This window comes from Diadema setosum, chromosome 1 (genome assembly GCF_964275005.1).
Source record: "Diadema setosum chromosome 1, eeDiaSeto1, whole genome shotgun sequence".
In the NCBI taxonomy this organism is placed as follows: domain Eukaryota; kingdom Metazoa; phylum Echinodermata; class Echinoidea; order Diadematoida; family Diadematidae; genus Diadema; species Diadema setosum.
Window position 1 is genome coordinate 20,115,676 of NC_092685.1, and position 19,217 is coordinate 20,134,892.

Here is a 19,217-nt window from a genome sequence, read left to right on the forward strand (position 1 = left end):
CCACCACCAGATGAGGCACAGACAGAAATATCAGTAGAAGCTCCAGCACCAGTAGAGGAACCAGAGATACCAGCAGAGTCACAAGCAGAATCTCAGCCTGAAGCACCAGCTGAGGCAGCAACTGAGAAACTGACAGAAGCACCGGCAGAAGCACCGGCAGAGGCACCGGCAGAAGCACCGGCAGAAGCACCGGCAGAAGCACCGGCAGAAGCACCGGCAGAAGCACCGGCAGAAGCACCGGCAGAAGCACCGGCAGAAGTACCGGCAGAAGCACCAGCAGAAATGCCACCACCAGTAGCTGAAATACCGGTAGAAGTACCAGCTAAAGTGCCGGCAAGTTCACCAGTGGAAAAAACAGCGGAACCATTGGCAGATGTACCTGAACAGCCTACTGAGACACCCACAGAGGCCCCAGCAGAAGCACCAGTAGAAACGCCAACTGAAACACCAAATGAAGCAGAGGCAGAGTCACCTGTGGAAACACAAGCAGAGGTGAACACACCAACCCAAGCTCCTGCAGAACCATCACCAGTAACACCTGCAGAAAATCCTGCTCAGGTATTCCAGGAGAGATGCACCACAATATGTTATGTTGGATGTTTGATGATAAGTGTAATTTTTGGCGTGTTATGAGTGGTGGTTGTCGGGGACAAAGTAGATCTATGATGCCATAATACAGTTCCAGATGTAACATTGATTGCAGTCTTATAATAACAAGTCTTCACCAAATGTTAATGTATTCCGGTGTGTGCCTCAAATGTTCAGACACATATTCTTGTTTGTAACTCTGTTGCATGAATGCAGCTTAACTTGTGTAGCACACTCAAATGTGGCACGGTTCATGTGATTGACCTAATTCTGATTGTTATTGTTAGAGTTCTTGTCTGTTTGTTGAAAAACAACTTTGCTGCTTCTCCTGTGGAGTCATGAGATATTTACAACCTCACACATGTCTTTGATACTTCAGCCTGAGGCAGCAGTAGAGGCAGGCGAGCAGGACGAGGTCCCCAGTGCAGCAGCTGATGCAGATGCTGTCAATGGGGAAGCAACCCCCACCCCAGAGCCAGCTGCCACAGAGACCCCTGCCCCAGAGGAGCCCAGTGCACCCAAGGAGTCTGTTGCAGAGGAGTCCAAAGAGCAGGATGACACCTCCGTAGCAGTCACAAGTATGTTTGTTTTTTGTTTTTTCAAAGTCCTTCGCTATCAAGTAATGCAAAAACAAAAGTACTCAACCAAAGAGCTGTCAGTTAATATGTTTTGTATTGTCCCCATTGGGGCCTAAATCATAAAATATATTTTGGAGTGATTTTTTTTTTTTAATTTTGATTTCACATTCTAAGTAAGATTGATTTTCTCATTCTTTTTTTTTAATAAGAATGCAATTTGTGTGTTCAATTCTCTGTATACTGTGCTGTGCTTGAGTATTTTTTTTTTTTTTTTGGGGGGGGGGGGGGAGGGGTATCTGCAGAAGTGGGCAGTCCTGCTGACATCAGCAATATGCATTTTGCATAGGGTAATCACAGAAAGTGATGAAATAATGTAACATGTTTTGCTAAATCTTGCATATCACAGGCATGAAAAGAAACAAAACATGGCTCTCAATTGATACTATAGTAGCATGATTTATCTGTCTCACGGCTAAATAACCACATGATAAATTGTTGATCCATGACGGACCTGATGTCTGATTGATGTGTTTCAAAAATATTTTCATGAGTTTCAGGCAAATTTTGAAAGTTCATGTCACCTATCAGTTCATCTTTCATATCACTGTGAAACAGGGTAAATGATTTATATGCTGCCAACTCAATTTTCTGTTTGATGTCAAGAAAAGATTTGTTTCACAGCAGTGAAATGTGCCCCAAGGTGACAGGCTCACTTTGAGAAGGTCCAGGTCAAACTTGATATATCATTATACCAGTGTATTAAAGGTAAAACATAGTTTCCATATGATATTCGATATTTGTCCTACAGTGAAGGTGTATGCAGAAATGTGTAAAATAACGCTATGATAACACAATTTCAGTTGGGTAGCAACAAAAATAGGAAATATTACCTAAAAAGGTATGCTGGAAGTATTGCAATCTCAGAGCATTCTTGATTGTGGTTGCTATGTGATGGATCATAATTGATTACAGTGATTAGGATATATAGGGTCATAGCAGTCGGGCCATCGCATTCGCAGTTTGTTAGTAACTGCATGTGGATTCAATTCTACTGCTATGAAAGTTTCGATCATCACATACTAGTAACGTTCCACCAACCCACTACTGAACGGGGAGGGCACTTCATGAATAAAAGTTGGGTGCTTCAGGAATAAAAGTTGGGTATGCCGACTTTTATTAATTCAAAAATTTGATCTCAAAATACTCATCCTGGCAAATCGCATCAGCCAGACGGGTTTCTTGGTGAGCCTTTCGATATACTGCAAACAGATGCCTGATGGTGGAAGATGAATTTTGAGCCCTTGTGAGAACTTTGTTTTAGCTTTAATATTCAAAGCGGGTGTCATCTGAGTTTTGACCTCTGCATTCCTGCTGCCAGCATTCAAGACAAAAAGTTATGCTTTAACGATACTACGACAACTGTAGCACATCACCTTCAAAGCAGTGTCAATACTTTCACACCAAAAATCAAAGACACTCCTTCAGCTGCATATCATGAGTGATCAAGCTTCAAACATCTGTTCCATGAGATAAACTTTGCTCTGTATTACAGACTGCCAAAGTGTGCCCTCAGATTCTTCCTGTAGTGCATATCTTATGATCAAATGACACTTTGTTCTTTTCTATATGCATCTGGCAAGTTTTTTTTTAAAGTCTAAAAGTATTAAATTTGTTGCTATTGAGTATTGTGTGCAGCTGATGGGTCAGAGAATACAATACAGGAAGTGATATGTCTCAGTATCGAAAGTCATGAACCATAATTTGTTCAGAGACAGAGCCCCTACATTATCAAGGAATCTTCACAAATCTTTTTTTAACCAGAAGCGATGAACCAAGTTAGTGCTAGTTTTTACATTTTAGTCTCTCTTTTTTTTTTATTATTTTATTATCTTTTTTTTTTTAAATCTGCAAATGAACACTCTACCCCCATGAAAGCCCTCAAAGCTGCCCCCTACTTTGCAATGTTCTCAGGTAATAGTCTGCAAGAATGTGTGGAAGGTGAACTTGTGATACTCAGGTGAATGTGAGACCCCGGATCTCTTGTTCAAGTAGTTTTCATGCTACAGTGCCACCAATGTTTTCTATTCATTGTCAAATGTTCTGCAAATAAAACAAATAAGCTCATTGTTACGATGTAAGTCATCAAAAAGACAAGTTTGGATCTTTAGTTATCAGGTAGATAAAGTTGAGTCTGGCCTGCTTGATAATCAAGCATTTGAAGTTCTACACAATGTAGAGCAAATGGGTCAAAAAAAGTTTAGATACAGGTATAGGTGAAGTCAGGTATGTGTTTCTGTCTGTAACTCAGTAGCAGACAAAAATATTTGGAGAGTGAGATGGCCACAATACTGGAGCCATTGTAGAGGCATACAGTGCACTCCCATTATAAAGAACATGTATAATAACATTTTGTTATAATGAAATTAATATTCAGATCTCCAAATTATTATTTTCATATCTTTATATACTTTCTTTGTTCGTCTAGAACAAAATTTTGATACATAACAAAAGAAAACTGCCTATCCCAAGGTCTTCATTCGCACAGGAGTCGCCTGTAATATAGAAGTAGCATTTCTATGTCAAGCATGCTATGGCCTCGAGTGCGAATTGTATGGTAGAGTACCGAGTGCATTGCAGGCTTGATGTTTTATCTACTTTATAAGTGCTACGTTTCAAAATGGTTATCATACTACTGCACACTGGAAGTTACTGAGAAATGGCAAATACCCTAGTTTTTGAAAGTCATTTGTAAAGTAGTTTTAAAACCAGATCTTCACACCAATATGAACATTTTACTGGTATAAAACGGCAGCTGCTGTCAGTGAACTGTAAGGTCTGCGCCAGCCATATTGCATTTTCATATGGTGTCCTCATTCCTGAATAGCAATCGAGAATGTCAAGGATCATTTGGCTTGGTGTTGTTGTTGTTGTTGCATGAATCGTGTTCAGCTAATCCTCTAAAGTCAAGCGCAAAAATATTTGTCAATCTTGTTTTGTAGACTTATATAGTACATGCAATCAGACAGTATGCAGTTTGCAACAAGTTGCAATTTAAAACTAAAATTTTCTACCGTATGTTTAAGTGAAGAATGAGTGAATATAGAAATCACAAAAGTTGATGGTACTGTCTCAATAGTTTACGTTGTTTGGGGAGAATTCTTGACACATTTGTAGTTTTTTTACCCTGGTTTATGTATGTGTGTATAAATTTGTATGGTGGTTGACGAGGGTTTGGCTGGTTGTCTTTCAGATATATTCAGATTGATTTCAGTATTTCAGATTGTCAGAGTTCAGATGGAGTTACAATGTGGACAGTCCTTTGCCATGATTTTAAGCCTGAAAGGTACTAGGTGACTTGCAGTTTAGTTTTTCTTTCTTTTTTTAAATCTCCACCTGTTTTCCTTCAGTTTGTCTGTCCAACTGCACCTGAACTTGTTTGAATATTACATTGTAACTTCACTCCACTTAAACATACCAGTAGTGTAACTAGTGCAAAACAGAGTCTAATTTTTTTGTACTTAAAGGAGGCACTGAATAAGTATGTGTGTACTAAAGAGGAACTTGCTTTCCTCTAAACTCTTATTTGCCACAGATTCACTCTTCCTTCCTTTTTCTTGAAGAGGATAAGAAACATAAAAAAAAAAAAAATCAATACTAGTGTCAATAAGGTAGCCATGCATGGAATTAATAAAAGAATAACAGATCGATCAGGTGATCTATGTAACGATCAAAACTCAGATTGTAACATGGCTACTCAGGTACAATGTCTAAAGCAACTTCTGCATAATAATGTGTGTAGAAGACGATATCTTTAGCAGCTTGTGGGATGGTTTGCTACCATGATTCAGAACAGCCTTAATTTCTTCGTTTTTTGCATGTATCACAGCAAAATAATAACAATAACAAATAAATAAATAAGTAAATAGATAAATAAAATATTGGCATAAGATTACCTGTAGTTAACAACAGGAAAAGATAAATGTAATGAAGTGTGTAACTGACAGTCAGTGATTAACTCAAAACAAAAATATATACCCGGCACATAGCTTGATTTGTGCTTGCATTATGGAAGAACATAAATATCGGTATATATAACAGCTAGAAAATGTAGATGGCCGCCACGTTAAGCATTTATAAGCATAGCTTGAAGATGATGGCCAGCCGTCTTTGATAGTGACGTCTGTATGAATCAGCTGCTTGAGGTTGGAAAGTGTAGTCGAAAGTGTAGGCGAGACAGTATGCATGTGGTGTGGTGATTGTTCATACATTATATGTTAGATTGGATGCATTCGGGCATACACAGTACAATCATAATTATTACAATGTTCATATCGATTTGATTTATATTTACAATCGTTTAACTGCCACTTCTAGCGAGAGGGAATAGGTATCCTCAACAGTGCAGTGTCCTGAGCTACGGACAGATGAATTCTTTTGAGTGTTGGTCAGCAAATGATTGCTAACCTTATGTTTTGTTGTTGTTGTTGTTGTTGTTTTCACAGATGGTCCATCGGGGGACCAGGTCCTGGATGAGAAGAAAACAGAGGTGGAGTTCCGATGGGAAGAGGGAGGCCAGGAAGTTTTTGTTACTGGAAGCTTCAACGAGTGGAAGGACAAGATACCGCTCGATCAAGCGTGAGTTGTTTTTCTCTCACTATTCCTTTTGCTCTCTTTCTTTCTCTCTCTTTTTCTCTTTCTATGTCTCCCTCTTCACTCCTACTTCATGGGGGGGGGGGGGCATTTCATGAAGCATTTCATCAGATATTTTTCGTACAAAGTGTTATAACCTACTGAAATGCTTGCATCTGATTGGCTGAGAGCAAATTTGTCAGGGAAAAAAAATATCCAACAGAATGCTTCATGAATTGCCCCCCCCCCCCCCCAGGTCCTGGGGAAATTCTATGATGAAATATGAAAAGTTCTCATCTTGTCTTCAAATTGGCAGCTCTGAATCTGACTCCATGTTTATTAACTGGTCAGATTCATTAAATCCTTTTAAGAGTCATGAAAAAAAAAATAATCCATAAATTTGCCAATTTTAAAGAGAAACAAGATGTTTACATTCCCAAAGTGATTTGTCAGTTTAAGAACCACTTACAGATAGGGCACACTAGAGACTTTTGAAGATTATTTAACAAACACAAACATGTCTATTTCATATGAGCAGCAAAGGGCAAAAAATGAAAATTAATATTTCACTCTTTAATTTGCATATATTTTAATCTCATGAAACACCTAGAATAAGAAATGAAATTTATGATAAAAAGACAAAACAACTATGGTTTCATAGACTTCATGGGTTAATTGGACATGCCACTACAGCTTGCATATCCTACTCTCAAGCGGCAGTCACACTGGCAAAACTTCACAAAGCTGAAGTTCCCTAAGTTTTCAAAGCTTTGCCAGAATGACCTCAAATTTCCGGAAAGCTTCTTGCAAAACTTCTTGTGAAACTTCCCACTCAAACTAGGGAAATTTCCTGAACCCCTGCAAATCTTTTAGAAGTTTATGCAGTCTAAACACATGCAGCTAAAACTTCACAAAGTTTGTAATGTGACCAGTCCTTTTCCTGCTTATGGAGTCTCCAAAGTGCGCACTCATTGGGATGTACATGTGTACTTTTTTTATATAACAGTGATTAGCTGTCAGACTGGGCATGTTTTCTTCTTTGTTTTGAATACACAGTAGTGACCAAAATTTCCTGAACGTATCAAGAACTGAAACTTCAAAAAGTTTGCCTGCCATTGTGACAGAAGAGTAAACTTTGCGAAGAGTTCTTGAAGTTAAACTTCAAGAAGTTTTGCCAGTGTGACCGTGGCTTCAGATGCTCTTAGATGTGGTAGACAGGTGCACGACAGATCAAATTGATACTTAACCCATAGCAAGAAATGTTTTGCATTCATCAGTATAATTATGACTTGTATGCACCAGTACTTGAGAACAGAAGAATGTTGATATGCTTTAACAGTTTCATAATGTCATAAGAGAAGTTCATGGTGGATTGGAAGACATGGCATCTGAATACTTTGAAGCAAACTTGGCCATGATGTTTTGACCTCTCTCCCTATGAAAGTGACACACAGATAATACTGCAATGGCAGACAACTAGTCAGAGAAGAATCTTCTTCACACACATCACTTAAAAAGCTTGGCAAAAAGGATGTAGAGAATTTTCCCTTTCATTTTTTACATATTATATAGAATAAATTTTTGCTGCTCATGAAATCTGCTCATAAAAAGATTACATAATCACAAAAAAAAAGTAGTGTAGCAACTTCATTGTTCGGTAAACGGGAGTAAAGGAATTGGTATTTTTTCTCAAAATTGCACAATCTTTCTCATTTCTGTATTATATTTTGATGGAAGTAGCAAATACTGATATTTATATGATAGAATATCTGTGTTTTGTTGTTTTTGCTGTTTTTTTTTTTTTTTTTTTTTTTTGGGGGGGGGCTGTCTTTTCAATTCTGGCATTCTATAAGATTTTGATATGCGTGTTCATCAAGGATGTATCCTTACATTGGAGTGATATACATCTATGTATCAATATCATTTGTATTCAATATGGCAACTTCAGCTGTCTCTTTACTGAAACCCACACCTTGAAATTATGTTTGTGAAGTGCCATGTGTAGTCTTATTTTTCATTATTACATTGCAGTTCATACAGATCAAAATGAATGACTTGCTGATATCACTTTGTTGTTGTTGAAATATAGTATGTTAAAGTGACTACAGTCATTCATTGCGAATGCACATGTATGATTGGCAATATTGTTTCATTTTTCCCCCATACCTCATCATATCTGTGATTTCAAACCCATTTCTAACCTGGACATTTTTCCCACTCTCCTTGAAATCTCTTCATTTTTTGTTCTCCTGAATTTATCTAACTTGTTTTTAACATATCACTTGTTCTATATACTGTAATCCTGTTTTGTCCATCTCCATTTATCTCAAGTCTGCATTGTCTTCCGCTCTTTAAATTCTCACTAATGTTTTTTTATATCAACCTCCAATTTACTTCACATGTGTATTGTTCCATGAAATTCAAAATGGAATGTCATATAAATACTCATGCACAATTTTGTCTGTGACTGACACCTGCACCTGTCACTTCATCTATAAACATTGTTACCATATATTCCCATAATGGTATACTTCTGATCTATTGCACAATCAACACTACCTATAAATGAATTGAATTTGAGCTTTTTAATTCAATTATTTGATCACATTTTGCATGTTATCTAAATAATTATCTCTTCCATAAGACTACATCATCTCCTCCGTCTCATTTATTTTCATGCGTCTATTTATGTCTTTTGTTTGGCATCTGCCTTTTGTTTTCTGCAAACTGTTCATGTTGGTTTTTGGTTTTTATTGTTTATCACACTGTTCCCATTTCAAAACTTCCCCTGTCCCCCCCCCCCCCCATTCTATCCCTTACCCTTCTGCCTCTACCCCAACTCATATGTACTATACCTCCCTTTGAAACTACCCCTTGCTATTTCAAAATCATTCATGGAGGTAGCGAGGATGGGAAGTTCACACAAACGCTGTCCCTATCCCGCGGGATCTGGACGTACAAGTTTATCGTGGACGGGGAGTGGAGGGCTAGTGCTAAGCAGGTAAACTGATGTGTGGGTGTGAACGATGCCATTCATTTCATACTTCATTCTGCACAGGTTTGGGTCGGTCTGCCTCTTCCACACTCATACCCATCGCACTGCCTCAATTCTCCAAAGTGACAGTGTTCATACATGCCAGATCTCAGCAATACACCATCATTTACAAACTTTATCAGCCCATGCCACCCACAAGTTTTTGAATCACATGACAGTTGAGTCAGTTGAACATTGGGCTGTGTGATGCTGGAGCAACCAGGCCGATCCAGTGAGCTGGCTTGATAGTTGTCCACCTCAAACAGTGCATTATTTCATCTCATTTAATTCCAGTGCATTTTCTTGCTCTAATTTAGAGTTGGCAGCTAGAAGCAAGTATTGGCAAGAAAGAAATAGTGAAGGAAATAAATGCTTCAAATACTGCCAATAAAGAAATTGATGCATCAGTTTAGCTGTAAAAGCAGCAGTGAGTAACAAATAAATGAATTGAAGTGATGCACTGTGATGGCAACCTTCAAATCACTCACGCAGTCAGTAGTATCTGTTGAAATGGTTTGAACCTCCGGTAAAATGCCTCACATGTACCCCTGCCTTGATCCTCCATACACCTCTACAGTGATGGCTGCTTCAGTGTAAAAGTGAATCTCCAGGCTGGAGACTACACTTACAAGTTTGTTGTGGATGGTGAAGACAAAGTTGACAACAAGAAGGTGAGAACATCATGGGCAGGATGATGAAAGCGAGTTGTGAGTTGATCCTGCATTGCCGTTTACTGTTATCCAGCAGAGAGCGCTAATGCAACTTTACCCCGATTAACAAGCTGTTTTGCTGGCAGTAACAAATGTCTTTATGTACAATACATGTTATTGTCAATGGACCAGTGTCGGTTTGTTTGCACGCCAATCCCGTCTCTGTTTTGATTCCTATCCAAGCACAAGCACTCTTGTATGCAGATTTTTACATTCTTGGTGGATAGCATTACCAGGTTCAAAAGTACAAACATTCAATTTTCACATTAAAGTATCCTTTAATGGTGAATGTGAAGATTATTTTCTAGATGGGACTCAGTGCTGCATTTGCTGTAAACTGCTTTGTAACTTCGAGAGGTGCATTATTCAGGCCGGAAAAGCATTTATTTCAAATCAATATTACGGCCATGAAGAGGAAGAGGCCTTTTGAAACTTAAAAAAAAAGAGGTTTTATCTGGAAATTCATAAGTCTTGCACCTTGATGTAAGAATGAATTGGTTTCGTTTGGTTTGGGTTTTTGTTTTTTGTTTTTGTTTGTTTTTGTTTTTTTTTGAAAGTTTAAGTGTGACTAAAACAAATTCAAATTCAACCACAGGGAACATATTTTGACTTAATATTGAAAGTTTATTCTCCTCTGTATAGTGGACATGCTGAGCTCAAGCACCTGCATTGTAAATGAGTGAAGATGCCTTGAACTGTGAAGGAAAAAGCTACAAAGTATTGTCATGAAAGTCGAAAAGTGCCACATAAGCACATGCCTGATTGTCCGAAACAAGCAAAAATCAGTTGGGCAAGTGTTTTGGAACAACTGGAAAAAAAAAATGGCGGAATTGGGCAAGCAAAAAGTTACGAAGCCACCTTTTTTCACTCCCCCCTTCCCACAAGGCCACTAAGTCAAGCATACAGAAGCCCAAGGAAATTGACTGTTCAGTGATGCAGTGCATGAAATTTCATTTCAGCAACTTTCAAGCACTTATGTGAAGAAGCCCCAATGCAATGCAACACCAGCACTTGATCAAACCAAGCTTGTTACTCCAATGTGTTTAAGCGTGTGAATCAATGTTTGCTCTCTATTCAAATGGTTGTGTTTTATTAAGCCCTTGTCTTACAAGTGGTTTTCTGTATCAGTTTTTCATATTTATGGACTTTCTTTTGGGGCAAGTAAAATTGATGTTCGGGCAAGTGTTTTGCATTAGTTTTAAGATCGGCTTGTGAGCGCAAGTGTTAAAAAAAGTTATGTAACACCCTGAAATTTTCCAAAATCCTCAGTGATAATTGACTCTTTGTTTGTTGTAGTTTTTGGTTACTGATTTTTGTGTTGGTGTCTTTTTTTCTAAAGTAGAGGATGTGTAGTTGTGCCAGAATGATTCAGAATGACTCAAAGTAATGTAATCCACCCAGCTTTGGACTGACAGTACTATGATATCATCGTACATTCCTCTCAAGCTATGTACATTATGTATTCTGTTCCAGATTCTGTGATTTTGAAAGTAGAAATAACTGCATGTGAGTGTTTGCCAAAGAATAACATTTTGCTGTGTGGTTATCTTACCAGAAAACTGTTAACAATCGAGAGATTTTGAGCTACATTAATATAATTAGTTACTCACAATTTCTCCAGCTGTTATTACTTTGTATAAAAAAAAACAAAAACAATTATGAATTGGGGACATGTAGCTCAGTCTATTTGGAACAGTATACTGCCTTCTTTTGTTTATCATAGACTTCGAACATACCACTGCTCTCAAGCTGAATGCAAGTGTGATATTCCATCGAAAGTGAAACACACAAATATGGTATATATAATGATCTGAATTTATAAATTTTGCGATCAAACTTGGATGGTAGATGTCCCTTGGGGAGTTGAAGGTCATCACAAGGTCAAAGGTCACAGACAGGGATCAACAAACTTTTAGGGCCCAATGTTAGTTTTTACAGCGTGTTTCAATTATATGGCTCATAACTTTTGATCCCTATGTCCGTTTGTGACCAAACTTGGATGGGAGATGTCCCTTGGGGAGTTGAAGATCATCACAAGGTCAAAGATCACAGACAGGGATCAATGAACTTTTAGGGCCCAATGTTAAGTTTTTACAATGCGTTTCGATTATGGCTCATAACTTTTGATCCCTATGTCTGTTTGTGACCAAACTTGGATGATAGATGTCTCTTGGGGGGATGAAGTTCATCACAAGGTCAAAGGTCACAGACAGGGGTTAACCCAATGTTAAGTTTTTACGGCGCGTTTCAATTATGGCTCATAACTTTTGATCCATATGTCCGTTTGTGACCAAACTTGGCTGGTAAATGTCCCTTGGGGAGTTGAAGGTCACCACGAGGTCAAAGGTCATAGGTGGGGTCAATGAACTTCCGGGATTTAGAAAAACATTAATTTCTTCTGTGCGAATGGGCGAGACACATTTTGGCACATGCCTTGTTTTGAATTGTTTGTCTCTATAACCCTTCTCCACTCAAAAAAAAAATATTTGAGAGATTATATCAAGAAGTTATGTTTTGCAATTAAAAATCAAAAGTGTATAGACAAATCAGACCCAGTGGGTAAGAGTTTCTCCTCTGATATTATGTATGGAAGAACTGATAGCTTAAGCAAGTTATTTGAGAGATGTTGTGGTAAATATTGTCATTATTTCTTTATAACTTTGTCTTTGGTGTGTGTGTGTCATTTCTGCCTTTCAGGCCACAGTGGAAGGAGAATTTGGTGTGAACAACACTCTGACAGTAGCATGAAGTCGCTGATAGCAGCAAGTGGACGTTTGTGACCTCCCAAGGAGTGATGAACCAGCATTTGTGCAGCTTTTCATGTTCTGCTTTTTTCCCCACTTTTTTTTTTCAATTGACTGGTCCTGCAGATCATAATTAGGGGTTAATTGGTGGAAGAAAAAGGAATCAAAATATGAATTTTTCATTCCTGTATAAATGAGCCTTCATCTCATATAAGGATACCAATATGTAAAAAGTTTGGAGAGTTTTGTGAAAATCCCTGTATTCCCTTAAAATATTTTTACAGTTAGCATATATCCTGATAAACTTGTATTGAGGAAATTTCATTAAAAGTGTACCCATTTCATCAAATGACTTTGTTATATATCACCCATCATATTAAAAGTACTTTGTAACATACGTACACAGTGTAAAGACTGGAATTGTAATGAGAATGGGTGTGTGTATTTAATGGGCATGATTTTGAGGCATGGAAAATGAAGCTTAAACTCGAGTGTCAATCTTACTTTTATCCATGAGATTATTTGAGAAAAATAAAGAGAAAGAAAAAAAATCTTGTAGTAAACAATATTGATGGATAAAGGTGATATGGACAGTGTTGATAGGTAAGTTCAAACTTGCTTTATCAAAATGAACGTTTGAACTGTTTCATTGAAAATGCAAATATTGGACCGTTGTGAGCTAAGGACATTCCTTTCAACTGGTACAATTTGTTGAATCATCAAGTATAAGCCATGAACCATCTCTGTACATACCCAGTAGGATGTCCTAAATCTGTTGACAGGAATCTTATATCATATTGATTTAAGAATAATAGAGGAAAGATGGAAAACTTTTTAGAAGTTGTATAAGTTTGTTTCCTTTTTTTCATAGGGATTGTGATATTTTTTGTTTTTTGAAGAGATCCAAAAGTTTGTCACATGAGTAATGGATGCTGTATATTATTCAAGAAGACTGACCATTTCACCAAAAGTGATACATGTTCCCTGTGTAAGCAGATGGAATGAAAAAGACAGAATGTAGTGCTCTTTACCATTGATTGCAATTTTGTAAAACCTTCATAGAGCGGAACAACTGAGAAACTAGTTTGTAACGATAAAGTCAAGGTTTTATTCTGCAACACCAACTAACTCTTTGGTCATGAAAATTGGTCTGCCTTATTACCAGCACTCTGCTTAAATCATCACACCAAAGTTGAATGTCTCATGGTATTTATGAATTGTTCTCACAATGTAAATGTACTGTTTGATGTAATACACTACAAAATTATAGGCAATTTGATCTTTTCAGTAGTATGTAGTCAATAGTCCTGTAGGTGCTACCTGAAGGATAAGCTAGATGTGCTCCAGTCCATTATAGATCGTAGTAACACCCTTAATTTGTACAGCACTGCAATTATTTAAACAGTAATTATTCTTATATATTATAAAGTGCCTGTAAAACAGTAATATAACACCAGCAATTGATGTATCACACAGAGTTGTTATGTATTTTGTGTTTGCTCTGAGGGTTGTAGGAAAATCCTGTTATTTCCTTTGATGTAAATCTTCATAATACGTATCAATTGCAATTTTCTTGGCCATGCAGTGATTTGTAAGCATTGGCACAACCCTTCTTTTGTTTTTATGCATATTATATTTTTTGAAGCATGATTTACAGGAATCCCAAACCACAGAATGTAACCAATTGCAAAATACACGCTGGATAGTACATGCATTTCCCTGTAAATTGATGTATTGTATGAAAATATGGGGGAAAAATGTGCTGATTTGAGGTCTCAATAAGGGTACACTTGTAATCACCCAGTTACTAAATATTGTTTAAATATGTGCCATGTATGCGTAGTGTAGATGTTTTTTATTACTAATATTAATTGTGTAGTCATTAGTTGGGTTTTTTCCATAGTAATCTAGCTGTTGTATCACCAAGTAGTATTTACAAAATGGTAATTCCAGGGTCATCAGTTGCTTTTGTGCCTTTGAAAAGAGGTTGTGAATGTCAAGTCAAATGAGAACCTAAGTATTAATTTTTCAATTCCTGACAACTCAGAAAAGTGTGCTAAAGTGTGCTATAACTAGTGCCTTGCCAATTTTTGAAGCAATCATTGCCTACACATCGGTCATAGCAAGATGTCAATTTCTGATTTTCTGAATTTGCCAGAATATTCCAAGAATATTTCTGAGAAAGACTGTTGCCATGTCTTTGCATTTGTTTGTTTTTTTGTAATCAGAATCTTGTGCATAAAAAGCTGTGCATAAAAAGCTGTGCACAAAAAAAAAAAAAAAAAAAACTAACAGGAAGACTCTGTGTGACAGCCTTTATGAGTATATTGTTTTGATTGTCTATTAGCCTGTGTATACTTTTATTTTATTTTAGTTTCCGTAAATCAACCATCATATTTTCACATCCTTTACCCTGAATTTATTATTATTATTATTTTTTTTTTTTTTTTTTGTCAGCAAGCACCAAAGTGCATTACTAATTTTGTGTACAGAGGTTCAAACACTTGCCTAGACTTGCTATATGGGAAGAGGGGTAGATTAGATTCATGTAATTCACTGTGCATTCAGTTCATCTGTTTTCGTCTTGTAGGATGATTGAGCTTTACTGTGTAATTTGGTGTGAGCATATTAAAGAAGGGCAAGGAAAAGAAGGGCAGTATTGTATGGCATGCAAAGTATAATAGTGATCAAGCTCCAAGATGAGAAATATGAATATAGAGACAATGGTGCCATGCATGTGGCATGCTGCTGAAATCAAGTCACTATAATGAAGACTTCTCCTCAGAATCTGAAACTCTGAAGATGTAAGTGAGGAGAATGAAGTTCAACTCCACATCCCCATAGACAGAGCAGCCATTAGACTAGGTGCTGTATTGACAAGGAAAATGAACATTCAAGTTTCCATGGTAAATGGCATGTATATATCTGACCATTGACTCATCTGTAAAGCTGGCATGTTTTTTTTTTTCTTCTGTAAAAACAAGTGGAATGGGGGAATGTGAGAGTGGCATGTTCTGAACTATTTTGTCCTCTACCTCTCCTTTCTGCACCATATCATTTTTAAAAAATGTTTCCCAATTGTTACAATTAATTTAAAAGCAACAACAGCAACAATACAGTTGTGATAGCCAATGTAGATTTCTTGTAATCTTACACCGGGACTTTGCTCCACATCCCCTAGAATAGGTCCCTCTATCTTTATCTGCAAGTTTAATGTTTTCTCTTTATCTCTTTGGTTTGGGGAAAGATAATTAAAAGTGACATTTTCCACAGATGAATCAAGCAGAGAGAGGAAAATGAAATGTAGAATGATAAGCATTATTATAAAGCATAGACACCAGTCATGCATGAGCCCATGGCAGCTGCAATGCATTCTTTGTGCATGCACTAACAAGATGGATACTGAAGGGCTTACAGCCATCTAAGCAAGTTCTGTTTCTCAAAAGATAGAATGCTGGTCTTAAAACAGGATGGTGAATTTGTTTTCCTCCACTCCACTTCACCCTGCATGTGAGATAGTCATCATTTGGCTCCTTAGAGCATGCAAGAAGTTAGAAAAATGGCATTGTGTATGAGCCATCATGCCAGCAAATGTAAAATCTGACCATGTCCATCAGCTTTGTAAGATGCGCCTCCAGGTAGTGTTCAATGTACATGTATGTACCTACAGTCTTAGCTGGATCATGCCCTTGTTGCAATATCACACACAGGCATTGTTTGTTTTGCAATTATTCAATTATCTATTAATTTACCTTTTCATGGTGAAAGCAGGAGTGCTGGTGCACAAATGAAACAATGAACTTGATTTGTGCCAATTAAATGCCTGGTATGTATACTTACCCACAATCACAGCATTTTGGTGTCTTTCTGTTTGTTCGCATTGGAAATATTGTGTATGATGTTCATGAAAATGGAACATGTAAAATATGTACACAGATGCAGTAACCTTACACACACGCTCTCACATAGGATATGAATGTATACACTAAATGTTTTATAATATATATATATATATATATATATAGAGAGAGAGAGAGAGAGAGAGAGAGATGTATGTACACAATGTATGTACGTATGTATGTATGTATGTATATATATATATATATATATATGTGTACTGAACAGCAAAAGAAAGTACCCACTTCTGTCAAAGGCCGCACACAAAAATTCACCCCCTTGAAATAAACAATTTTTGTACACAGGTATGCTGCAATATCCATTAGTACAATCACATACCCAATAGCAAGTGATTATCTTTATAACAAAGAAAAAATGACATGCACATCATTTTGGTCACTGAATCAAAAGTCACAAAACAGAATGAGCCTTACAAGCCTTACAAGATGCGGCATCATTTCCTGATGAAATCTTGCTTAGACCAGAGTAAAGTAATGTCCAGTCTAAAGAGCTAACTGATTTTATTCTGAGAATTGGCATAATCGGGAAGGATAGCATCCCTAAATACAGAATACACTCATTAACGTCATTTTGATAAAACATGTGTTCACTTTGACATATTGGTTGTTTAAAAATGTTGTCCAGTCAGTGGCCATTTTTGCGTGGTGGAAAGTGCTTTTGTGTGGGACTTTCGATTTAGTACTTGGTGACCAAGATGCTGGGCATGTCAAGTTCTTCTTTGTTATGAAGACATTCGCTTGCTTATGTGCATGTGATTAGTAAGGGGCATTGTAGCACACCTGTGTACAAAAATTGTTTATTTCTACGGGGTGAATTTTTGTGTACGGCCTTTGACAGAAGTGGGTACCAGTCTTGCTGTCCAGTGTGTATGTATATGTATATATATATATATATATATATATATATATATATATATATATATATATACATGTATATAAACATACACATATTTATAGTGCCTTTGCATATGTCGGCACAAGTTACTAGTGTGACATATGATTTGCAAGGGTAGAAGAGCACAGAGGTTTATTACTGAGAACGGAGCACAAAGCAAATTCCACAGCCCCAGCTTGAAAAGGCACAATCCTGTGACAATCCTGTGTCAAGTTCCAAACAGGTAAACAACAAGAAACACAACAGAAACACAAAAGATTTTAATTGGGAAGGTCTAGTATGATTGTACCTGTATCAGATTGAACTTTGTGAAGTCTTAATTTTACAGGTGATATATTTCCCAAAAATGTAGAAGAGAATCCACCGTACATGTAGGCTCTATATTTCTATGTGGAAAATCAATTTTCTTTCTGATCATCCATTCCAAGGACTTGGAATGTACAAGCACTTTCTATACCCAAATCAAAGTCTGTATCAATCACTGTCAAAACAAGGGAACATCCACAGTAGCTTAAAGGACAGCCACTTTATTTGCGTGTGTGTGTGTGTACAAGTGTATTTGTATCATAAGTATATACATGTGTACATGTATACATTCAGCAAATAAAGAAAGTAAACACTTTTTCCAGTTCATATTTTTCAGATTATTTGTCTTTTTAAAAAAAAAAAACCTTGTGTATATAAACGTACTGTATTAAAGGTTATTTAATTGGCTATCAACCTGGTAGGGTAATACAAGCAGGGAAACTTTACGCATGAGTGACCACATTCATTTTTACCCTCCAGTACACAAAAGTAAAAATGACAGAAATTGATATTTTGTCATTCATTTGCAAATGCCCTTCATGATAGCTATGATAAAAGATCAGTTTGACACAAAGAGAGACAAGCATTGGCAAAAATAAGCTTGTGTTCCCTTGTGTCTCTCTATATCCTCAAACAAAAACAGTGGGGAAACTACAGATGGAAATTAAAAAATTTCTGTGAACTCAAACATTAAATGACAAGCTGCTCGGGTGATAAAATGGACAGAATTTCTTTATTTCATTCTTTTAATATATGAATGTAAGAATTCATGAGACAAATTCAAGAACAAAATATTTTCTATTTTCTTAATTTTCTTAATTCAAAATGCATAGGCGGAGGTGAAATAGAAATGAGGGCTAATTATGCATTTGGAGCAAGAGCAGAAAACTATCACTTTTGTGTTAGTAACACACACCCTCCCCCGCTCCTTTTTTTTTCCAGGTGTAAGATAAGACTTGGTAGGGTCTGGTTAGGGGGATTACCCCGTTACCAGGTACCTCCTACTGTAAACAAAAGTCAAGACAACAGTCTTTCAAAGTCAGAAGAGAAGGAGCAGTTCGGTAATAAGGCTGTCTGTCGGGCTAAACGTTATAGATTCTGCTTATGCGCTTGTGCAGTTATGAGAAGCAATTGTGATGTGCTCTGAGACGCCTCTGCGCTCTCGCTACGGAAGTTTGGGAATAAATTTACGGTAATAAGCCCTATGTGTTCAAAATTTTGTGGCGAGCAGAAAGATTTTGGCAAGCCTTGACGCTTCAAACGCTCAAAGCATATATGTACGCTTTGTCGATTTTTGACAATCGTACGGCAATCGCCGTCTTCTAGTATTCCGCACGTCTAGTGAGAGAGGGGGTTCACGAATCGCCTAATTACTAGTTGGCTACGTACCGAGGAATTCATACGGCCATCAGGATGGTAGGCCCTAAACAATTAACAATCCCATATAATATCCCATCCCGAAATAAACAAACAAGCGAACAAACTAGACGGTGGCGGATCCAGAGGGGGGTGCAACCGGCGCACGCCCCCCTTTTTATTTTTCATTAAAAACAAAAGAAATAAAAAGAAAAAAAAATGAAGTGAAACCTGGAAGTCGCACCAGAAATATTAGTTGTGCTCCCCCCCCCCCCCCCCCCCTTTTCAGAATTCCTGGATCCGCCCCTGCTAGATGCGACGAAACAAACATTACAAGTCCCACCGAATAAACTAGATGCGACAGAACAAATGCCAGTCCCTATTATGACCATTCCGTCAGGATTGTGTTACAAAAGTGTCATAAAAACAAAAAAAAAGATCGGCAAAATTAAGTATTACC

The 19,217-nt window shown here is 37.3% G+C and overlaps 1 protein-coding gene across 3 annotated transcripts in view; it reads left to right on the forward strand.

The window, feature by feature from the left end:
* The window catches only part of LOC140234660 (uncharacterized), a 70,916-nt gene extending 54,793 nt beyond the window's left edge, over positions 1-16,123 (forward strand). For 2 of the 3 annotated variants that reach the window (XM_072314695.1, XM_072314710.1), the window contains exons 5-8: positions 968-1,166; positions 5,669-5,801; positions 9,407-9,500; positions 12,237-16,123. In XM_072314695.1, coding sequence (XP_072170796.1) covers positions 968-1,166; positions 5,669-5,801; positions 9,407-9,500; positions 12,237-12,287 — 477 coding nt within the window. In that variant the 3' untranslated portion in view covers positions 12,288-16,123. Of the gene's footprint in view, positions 1-967; positions 1,167-5,668; positions 5,802-8,699; positions 9,288-9,406; positions 9,501-12,236 lie in introns of those variants that run through there. The other variant, XM_072314703.1, reaches the window with a different exon arrangement.
* The last annotated feature ends 3,094 nt before the right edge of the window (positions 16,124-19,217 follow it).